The 10,294-nt window shown below is 47.2% G+C and overlaps 1 protein-coding gene across 2 annotated transcripts in view; it reads left to right on the top strand.

The window, feature by feature from the left end:
- Positions 1-1,391: 1,391 nt before the first annotated feature.
- Positions 1,392-10,294, top strand: part of UBE2F (ubiquitin conjugating enzyme E2F (putative)) — a 54,692-nt gene continuing 45,789 nt past the window's right edge. Inside the window, exons 1-2 of one of the 2 annotated variants that reach the window (XM_015424059.1) lie at positions 1,392-1,521; positions 9,687-9,716. In XM_015424059.1, the coding sequence (XP_015279545.1) occupies positions 1,404-1,521; positions 9,687-9,716 (148 nt within the window). In that variant the 5' untranslated portion in view covers positions 1,392-1,403. Of the gene's footprint in view, positions 1,522-3,084; positions 3,214-9,686; positions 9,717-10,294 lie in introns of those variants that run through there. The other variant, XM_015424060.1, reaches the window with a different exon arrangement.

Raw genomic sequence — 10,294 nt, 5'->3', positions numbered from 1 at the left:
GGCGGGTGAAGGGCAGGCGGACCCTCGTCTGGGAGGGCCGGGCCTGACCCCCCCACTCCTCCTCCACTCGCACCTGGCCGGGTGGCCCTGGGCAAGCCGTAGTCCTGACGAGAGCGGTCCTGGAAAAAGAGCAGTTTCTCTCTCAAGAGCTCTCTCGGCCCCGCCTCCCTCACAGGGGGTGTCTTCCTGTTGTGGGGAGGGGGAAGGGGAAGGAGTTTGTAAGATGCTCTGAGACACCTTTGGGTAGTGAGTTCGGGGCATAAATCCAATCTCCTTTTCTTCTTCACAAACAGAAAAAAATTGGATGGTTTGGTTGTTCATTGGTGCCGTGTGTTTGGGTTAAGGCTGGTCTTTCTGGATTTATTTATTTGCACTTTTTGTGTATCCTACCTGGTTCCTGAGCCTCTCGGGAGCCAAGGTGCATAACAATGATGTAAACAATGCAAAGCAGTGGGATAAAACACGGACATTAAAATCAGGTATGATATGGATGACAACCGTATGTATGAAAACCAATCTGAGAGCCCGTCATAGCCCAGTAGCAGGACACTCCCCGCTCCAAGGCAACAACCTGGGAAGAGAGGCTGCCCCTCAGGCTGGTGTCCACAGCTCTGGACCCACAACTGGAGCCAGGAACTAGGTGACCTCGGAGGTCTAGCACGGAGGTTCCCTGGGAGGCCTCTTCCGTCGTCTGTTGCCACTGCGTTCCAGGTCCTTGTGCCGGCAGCCTGTGTTGCAAGGATTGTGGAAACACAGAACGTTATCCTAGGTGGTCTCACTTCAGGAGGCATTTTTCTTTCTCTCCTTCACACACTGGAAACAATATCTTTTTTGTCAGCAGCTGTTCATTTCTTTGCTATTGTGTTTGTTTCTTGGTTGTTTGCTATTTTTATTTTCTTTCTTCTGGATTTATTTAAATTCGGGGGGGGGGGAGGTTCTAGTTTTTACCAGTGCCATTCTAAGCAGTAGAGTTAGAAGGATGTAGTTTTGCTTAGGATTGCGTTGTTAGGGTGGGAACTAAAGAACTGATATGATTAAATCACTAACAGTGGGATGCTGCTTTCCATTGTCTATGTTTCTGGCGACTTTAAGGGTTTCAGGTAGTAAGGCAAGAAAGTGTACGGGGTTGAGCTAGACAGACTCAGTGCCCTCCTAAGCGGAGCTGTACCTTTCTGTGCCCGTGGACATCAGTGGATGCGGAAGGATACAGCTCTGCTTGGGTTGAAACTGGTGGAAGAGAGAGCTTAGTGGGAAACAGAATTCTTTTGTGCTGCGGGTACTGTTGTACGTTCAATTATAAAGAATTTCATTTAATTCTTAAATTTGGAGGAAAAGATGAATAAAGCTACTATAATAAGCAACTTTTATTTTGATGTTTGTGTTGTAGACTGCAGGCAGCAGTTATGCTAACTCTGGCAAGCAAACTAAAACGGGATGATGGTGTCAAGGGCCCCCGTGCATCCAGCTCAGCTTCTGATTCAACCCGGAGAGTGTCGGTTAGAGATAAATTGCTCATTAAAGGTAATTCTGTTTTGTGTGAGAAAATCATTGCTGGATCATCCACTAACTCAACTGAAATGCTTTTCAAATGAACAGAGATGGCAGCACACTTCTGCCAGTTGAGCAAGACGTTGTTTATTCTCACTGAGACTCAGAGTGGATTAGACGATGGCTCAGTGCAGTCAGTAGGCTGAGACATCTAGTAAGCAACATAATAGGACTGGGATTATAGATATCTGAAACAAAGCAGTCGTGTTAGGCTAAGTTAAACAATGCAGAAGATGGTATTACGTAAATAGAAAACAATGCAGTGAGAACAAGGAAATCGTTTACAGCAAAAAGACAATGCCTGCTATATACAGTAGAATAGTCCACAGCCACGTTCCCTTCCTGAACCAGTCCATTATAATGTAGCCATATTATTTTTGCTTCTATTTTACATAGTTTGTGGAATGACTGAACAAAGAATGGGAGCCTTCCAGAGCTCCCCAAGCAGGCCGTTCCGTAAGGTGGGGGCCACAACCGAGAAGGCCCATGTACTTGTAGTTGTCGATCTTGCCCACTTGCAGGGTGTCCCACCTGCAGAAATCCCTGCCAAGACGAGTTCTTGCGGTGGCCTGTGGGAGGAGAGACGGTCCTGCATATATCAGGGTGCAAGGCCACGGTCAGGACCTCCGGTGGAACTCAGTAACGGCAGATTGGGTGCGTCTTCTGCCCGTCTCCTGATAGTAACCAAGCTGTGGCATTCTGTCCCAGCTGGATCTCCCAAGTTGACTTCAGTGGCATTTGTGTACACACTGGCTACAGATTATATACGGCTAATGAGCTATGTGTTGCTTGAACGCCTTTTTTGTTATTTACATACCTGCTCTGTTAATTCTTTGGTTGTGAGTGACAAATGTCCAAATTTTTCATTTCATATTCCATTCCGATATGTGGAGAAAGCATGCAGAGCCTTTCTTTGATGATTCTGTTTCAGGTGTGAGAATGCATCTTTGAATACGTCTCTCCTCCCTTCTCCCCATTTGCAAAACGTCTTAGGGACTAGCAACATTTGTGGCAGGCTATGAGCTTTTTTGAGCAGTGACTCAGTAACATTCCTCCCCTGCCACCAATGTTGATGGTCTTTCAGGTCCTGCTGGACTCCTGCTCTTTTCTCCTGCGATGGGCAGAGTGACATGGCTACCCAGCTCGATCAAAGCGTCTTGCATGTGGAGAGCTAGCACGTGAGAGACGGGTGTCCTTTATCTGCTGGCAGTGGGTGACTCTGGTGGATGTGTGATTTCAAAAAACGTTTGGTTTTCGTTCCCTTGCCCCTCAGTTGCATACTCAGTGTAAAGTGAATGAGGTCTTGCATATTTTTTATATAGTACCTTGTTCTTTGCTGCCACTGTTTACCTGTTAAAGTAAAAATACTATATATTCTGGTAGCTTAGGCTATGCTAGGCATATGATAAACAGGCGCTGCAGCCAAGGAATAACAAGAACCGGGTATAAAAAACGTGTATTAACTGTGATCTGGGTATTTAAGTGGATGAAGTGAATATTTTAACTGCATGTTTGTTTTTCAGGGAGCATCACAGACACAGCTCAGGCGTTTAAGGGCTTGTGGAATAATTAGCTGTCTTCATGAATTATTCCAGGCTTTAAGCTATATGAGTGACGTTTCATGCTTGTTCCCTATTAGCACATTTTTGTGCCAAGAGGCTTTTGGTAAGGACCTCCCTCCCCCCTCCAGCTGAAACCCCCTTTGTTAGCGTGTGTGTGTGTGTGTCTCGTTTTCTTTTGGCCTTGAGCCTAAGGGCCGGGGGGGGGGGTCTGAAACTTGGGAAGTCTCATAAAGGCACCTGGGTTACAGCCGTGGCATTGGAAAAGCCCAGGAGAGAGGAGGTCCGGTGTGCTGGAATTTGTGCCGCCTCCCCCCCGCTCAAGTGGCATATTTGTTCTCAAGAAAAAAACCCTTTCGGTGCTAAGATCCGAGGTATGCCTAATGCAGTCCTGTCCCTTGCTCCAAGGAACACTTCCATCAAGGCCGGGTGAACCATTTCCAGCTATAGACAGCCGGGCAGCCCTTAAGTGTCGCTATTAATCCAATCCAGCCTTTGATAAAGGCAGCCTAACATCTGATCCGTCCAGGATGGACCATCCTGAGGACACTTAAACCCATCATTCACCCCCAGTTCTTTGTCAATATGCTAAGACCATCCAACAATCACTCCACCTTGGAATGTGTGAGGTATTCAGGTATTTCCCTACTAATCTTCCCGCCAGATTTTGACAGCAGTCACCTTCCAACTGCCCAGTCAAATTCAAACCTCATATCTTGGACCAATCATGTTCTTGGGGAAAGTGAGTTCCCGTGTCTAGCTGTGGGGCCCTTCCCTATTACGAGACCGCCCCAGCTCAGTGGAAGGTGTGCCGGGTTCTCCCGCCACCTGAACGCCCCTGCGGCTGCTTCAGAGGCCACTCTGGCTGCCTCTGACCCTGGACCTCTCCAGGTTGCAAGCTCCGGATTTAAGGCTGAATGTCCCTTCCCCCCAGAACTTCCCAATTTCCTCTCTTTTCGCTTTTATAAAGTGCACCCTCTTGCTGGGGTATGTGAGTGAGATCGCTTAGGGAATTTGTTCTCAGGTTCTCAGGCTCTTTACATTTTTATTTTTAAAATTTTGTTGTGTTTACATTAAAGCTATTTATTTGTGTTTAAAATCACTCTCTCACTTTCCTTGTAATTTTATTCTGGGGTACCGCTACAGAGATCCAACCTGGTGTACGGAGGCTACAAAGATCTCGTGTTACCTTTTCTGGAACCATTTAAAATCTAATTTCCCCTTCTTTGGATCCATTTTGGGTAACATTTTAGAAAGTCTCTGTTTGCCCAGCGTCCACCTCCCATTTTTAACCAGTCTCATATATCTAGTCCTTAATCCTTTTAAAGAATGCAGTTTGTTCACTTTGAAATGGTGCCTTGTGAGCGAAGGAAGTGAAGGTGACAGCGCTTACAAAAACTGCCTTTGAGGTAATGGCCCTTGATGCAGTTCACTAGAATAGTAACATTAAGCTGAGTGACTCTGTGCTTTGTCTAGGAAGGGCTAGAGCAGTTAGGGTATATAGTGATATGTTTTTGTATGAATGTGTTTAGAATGATTTTAATAGTTTCCTGCAGTGAATGCTTGTTACCCTTGCAACTGTGCCGGCAAGTTAGCAGCACCTGATTGCTGATTGTCCCCATCCCCTTCCACCGCAATGCTCTTTCCCAAACTGAGAGCCAGTCTGGTGTAGTGGTTAAATGCGCGGGCTCTAATCTGGGAGAACCGGGTTTGATTCCCCCACTCCTCCTCCACTTGCACCTGGCTGGATGACCTTGGGCAAGCCGTAGTTCTGAGAAGAGCTGTCCTTGAAAAAGAGCAGTCTCTGTGAGGAGCTCTCTCAGCCCCACCTGCACCTCACAGGGTGTCTGTAAGCCGTTCTGAGACTCCTCCTTCGGGTACTGAAGGGCCATGGGGTCTAAATCCAGTCTCCTCTTTTTCTTCTTCTTTCCTGAGCTGAAAAGATTGCCCCGGGACTAGTGGGAGAGCATCTCTGGTACTGGTTGGGTTAATGCTGCAGCACTTGTTGCTGGGGGGAAAGTGAAGAGAAAAAACTGTGCCAAAGTGATTTCAGGTGGGCAGGTGTTTCCTTTAATAAGGAAGACCCACATGCTGCTAATAGTGGGGGTGAAATAGGTATATATATATATACCTTTTAATCGGGGTCGCATGAAATTGCATGAAGTCCAGTGTGTTGCATGTGCCCGGGAGTTATTTTAGAATTACTTCATCATTTTTTCACATTTCTGACCTTTGCAGAATGAGCATGTGAATATAGACCTTCACACGCAAGGTGAATATAGTTGAAAATATTGGCGTGAAATAATAAACATGCTGCAGGGTCATGCTCTAAAACCTGGTTTCTGATTTTGGATAGGAGACAGGGCCGTAGATAGCGTGGGGGGGGGCTCCTAATGACTCTTCAGCACCCCCACCACTGCCCCCCCCCGAAAAAGGAGGATGGGAAGGGCCGGTTCAGGGCCGGTGCACAGATTAAAAGGCCAGGTAGCACTGCATGCCCCATGCTCCCTCCTCTCCCCCCAGAGGAGTGCCTGGCCTCGTGGGACTGGCTGGAAGCGATTCCTGCTACCAGTGTGGCTTCAGGCTGGCGCCGCCCGTCACAGCGCAAGCTCTCTACCCCCTCCCCTCCCAGATGGGTCACGTGATCACACAGGAACGGTGGGTGAGTAGCTACTCCGCTCCCTCTCCTTCTCTTGCCCCTTAATTAAACTAAATTTAAATTCAATTAGCACCACCACCCCGGCGCCCCCTGAAAAATAGATTCCTGGCTACGTGGCTGATTGGAGACAAATTGTAGTGGCCAGTAAGCCACGGTTTATGCAGTCAGGGACGTCATGGCAAACTTTGGTTACCACAGCCCAGGAACTGAAGGAGAAAATTGACACATGTGAGACTGCAGCATGTTTCTGCCAGTCCAACTATGGTCTTGCTTAAGATTTGTTTTAAGGTCTGACTTCGTTGCAAAGAAGTAACATCCTATCCATGTATCAGAGAATCCAAACTGTGCTTCATTTGTAGCTGAGACAAAACAAAAGACTCTATGACATGCCACAAAACAGAATTACAGGGATTGCCAAAGGCAGGAGGCAATGCTGTAAGAGCAAGGTGAGGCATAAAATAAAAGGCCGTTGTTGTTTACAGCTGTGTTGGTTTAGAAGTAAAATCCGAAAAACCAAGAGCACAATCCCTGTAATACCTTTCATTGGGACCAACCAAATGGCCCGTCACAATGCACAAGCCTTTGAGCGCCCTAGAAGTCTTCATCAGGTGTCGTCCTGAAACGGGGGGGGGGGGGGGGAATGGCTCCTGCTACGTGTCTCTGCAGGCTGGTCCTAATGAAAGGCATTAAGCGCCGTGTGGCAGACATGGCAGCCGACCACATTTCTGCCCCCTCGCAAGAAAGGGACACTCCTGGGCTGCTCTGATCCCTCCCCACTTTGCATGCCCCACAGGTGAGGTGATGAGCGGTGGCTGCTGCCTCCTAGGTCTCCCAGAGGGGAGCGCCGTCGCTTGCTGTGCCGGGTTCAGTTCAGGCTTTTCACCAGGGCTGTTCTCCTTGTTTCCAGCCCTCTTCTGTTCCATAGTAAACCAAAGCACTGGAACCTGTGAAAGGGGAAAGGCTCAGGGAGTGCCAGGAGACTGGCCTTTTCTGAATTGTTTCTTGGCTTTTCAAAACTTTGGCTCAGGCTTTAGGGCCTAGTAGAATTATAGAAGGCTTCCCTGGGAAACTAATATCACGGTGATTTGCGAGTACCGAGAGAGATAAGCGGATGAGATGGACACAGGCACAAGTTAGATCACAATGGGTGGAGCGGTTGGCTGGTTTGTTTTTTGATGCCACTTCTGTACAGGAAGCGAGGGGGGCAAAACGCAACTGTGCTCAGTCCAGCAGGAAGCTGGCGTTTGGGCATGTAGAGGTGGCCCCTTCACTTGGGTCCTCCTGGGTGCTCTTCAGCAACCACAGCAGTGAGGAGCTGGATCAGGTGCAAACGGTGGAAGAGGTCGAGGGACACAGTTGGCAGAAGACTGGATTGGAGTTAGACGGATGAGGAGTGAGTAGGTTGTGTATTGGAGGAAAGGGTTCTCGAGGTTTTTTGTGCAGTTTTGTCTCTTAAGCTTTGAAGAGAGTTGTTTCTTTTATAAACGCGTTGCTAGATTCTTTTGCAAATAGGTGGGTAAACTTAGTTGAGAATTTGCAAAGATGCAGGATGTTTTCCATCATATGTCAAGGCCAAGCAATGGACAAGAATACAGTGAAGTATTTTGGGGTAAAGAAAGAATAAATGTGCTGTTTCTTATTACGGAGTGAGAATTATCCATCTTTTATTTATTTGTTTATTTGTTTGGATTTATATCCCGTCCTCCCCGCAAGCAGGCTTACAGAGGGTTCCAACAATATAAACATAAGGGAAGCCAGTGCTGGATCAGGCCAATGGCCCATCCAGGCCAACACACAGTGGCCAAAAATACCAGGTGCCATCAGGAGGTCCAGCAGTGGGCCTGGGACACTAGAAGCCCTCCCACTGTTGCCCCCCCCCAAGCACCAAGAAGACAGAGCATCTGTGACGCCCTCCTTATTCTGGAGGACTGGGTTCCCTTTAAAAGTGTTCTTTTTATTTTGGTCTACTGGGTATAAACGGCTGCCACCAGGAAATTTTAAGGCTTTCCAAACCTTTATACTTTACTGTTGCTCTTACTAGTTAGGTCGTCCGAGTTCAAGGCTTATGGGGAACTATGCGGTCTTGAGGAAGTATTTCTTTCTGAGCTGGTATACTTGAATAAATGAGGATTTATAGAAATAATTCATAAATAAAAGGGTAGAACAAGGTAACTATTGATGTGTATAAATGAACAATTGCTTGGTGTATCACACACAATCTGCTCCCTTACTGACAGGGATCTTTCAGGTAACTTTGTAACACTTTAACTCAAGGTCATGTAAGTTCACTGTTTCCAGGACATACAGCCTTTCCTAAACTTTGTCTTCAATTACTTTCATTTATTTTTTCTATTTTCTCAGCCTTCTGTTTCTCACTTCCCTCACATACAGAACTATCTGCTTGTCTCTCTCATTCCCCACACAGAACGAACTGAACTTATCAACTGTCAACATGTAACTGTCCAACTTGACTGACATACATACTCATCCACTCATTTTCACTTCCAAAACCCCTCCCCCTCTCTGTCAACCACCAATCATACCACACTTGCTTCTCTCAACCACTCTAGTCTACTTACCACCACCGTGCAACCAAACTTTTAAAGAGACACACACACACATAAAACAAGGAATCATTACAGTATCACTTGCCCCAGACTGAGAGTTCTTGTCTATACCTTGTGGCTAATAGCCACTGATGGACCTCTGCTCTATATGCTTATCTAATTCCCTCTTGAAGCCGTCCGTGCTTGTAGCTGCCACCACCTCCTGTGGCAGTGAATTCCATGGGTTAATCACACTTTGGGTGAAGAGGGACTTCCTTTTATCCGTTCTAACCCAACTGCTCAGCAATTTCATTGAGTGAAATTTTTACAGTTAAAAGCAGTTAAAACAACAGTACAAAATAGCACGAAACCCCTAAAATACCATACAAATTCTGGTGGATGTCTTCGCGATTAAGATGGAGTTAAGAATCCAGGCCACTGAAGGGGAGACAGCCAGGAGGGAAAAGGGACGTCGCCTGCCTCAGCCAAATGCCCGGTGGAAGAGCTCCGTCTTGCAGGTCCTGCGGGACCGTAATAGATCCCGAAGGGGGGCCCTGATCTCATAGGGGAGCTTGTTCCACCCGGTGGGGGCCAGGGCCAAAAAAGCCCCGGCCCCGCTCGAGGCTAGTCGGACGTCCCTGGGGGGCCGGGGACTGCTAGAAGACGTTGACCCATAGACCTCAGTATCCTCCGGGGCTCCTGTGGGGAGAGGCGGCCTAGAAGGTATGCTGGGCCCTGGCCGTAGAGGGCTTTAAGGGTAAGCACCAGCACCTTGAAACAGATCCGGTATTCAGTAGGCAGCCAGTGCAGTTCACGCAGCACCGGGTGGATGTGAGCCCGCACAGGCATTGCCGTCAGCTGCAACTACTGGAGCGGTGTCAAGGGCAGCCCCACGTAGAGAGAGTTACAGTAGTCCAGCCTGGAAGTAACCATTGCATGGGTCCCCGTAGCTTGGTCTCGCGGGGGGTGAGATATGGGGCCAACTGCCTGACCTGCCTCAGATGGAAGAGGGCAGACCTGGCAGTGGCGGTGACCTGGGCCTCCATAGAGAGGGAGGCATCCAGGAGCACCCCCAGGCTCTCTTCACCCTCGACGTCAGGACCAGCGGAGCCCCGTTGAAGGCTGGGAGCCTGATTCCCTGTCCCCGTCCCCCGCGACTCAGGTGCAGGACCTCCGTCCTGGACGGATTTAACTTCATTCAGCTCTGTCACAACCATCCTTCCAGTTAGTGATGCATTATAAGCTTTTGCACTGTCAGCTATTTAATAAGCTCCTCTATAGAAGGCATTGCACTGTTCTTTTTTCAGTGGGATGTATACATGTTTATATGAAATATATAAAGGAAATATTAATGTTCTTTTTATTTCTTAACAGAAGTTGCAGAACTTGAAGTAAATTTACCTTGTAAGTATAGTATTCAGCATTCTTTTTGTGCAGTAAATGAAATCTTTTTTCCAGCTTTCTATCAAGTATTTTCATATAGCTGAGAAATGCTGTATAGATTTATGCATAAAATGTGTTCTTTTTTCCTTGGGAGGAAAAGCAGAATAAATCTTTGTAGTCCCGCCTGGTTTGAAGGATAGTTGGACTGACTCTCATCATCAGCCCATTTCCAGGAAGGGGTTCCAGTTGCTTGTAAATGACCGCATTAACATTTTCTTCCTTTTGAAGAACTTAAAGTAGGATTTGCTGGCTTCTCTTACATCCTTGGATGTAAGAATATGTTTCAGACACAATCCGACTAAAGTGAAATACTGTGAAACCCTGGTGATCTTTTAATGGGAAAGATTTAAATTTCTATTAAAATCAGTGGTGGTGGGGATTCCCACTGATGATATCCAAAAATACAAAGTTTGCACTGGGTGTATGTTGTTTCCTTTTTTCAAATTTATACCCAATAAAGTATAAGTAGTGGGTAATGTTAGTGTTGTGGCCTCGATTACTGACCTGCCCTAGCAGTGGATTGTGTATAAGATGGGGGG

This window comes from Gekko japonicus, unplaced genomic scaffold, assembly GCF_001447785.1.
Source record: "Gekko japonicus isolate JY-2015 unplaced genomic scaffold, Gekko_japonicus_V1.1 scaffold623, whole genome shotgun sequence".
NCBI lineage: Eukaryota > Metazoa > Chordata > Lepidosauria > Squamata > Gekkonidae > Gekko > Gekko japonicus.
Note: the sequence above shows the minus strand (reverse complement) of the source record. Positions and strands in the feature narration are given on the sequence as shown.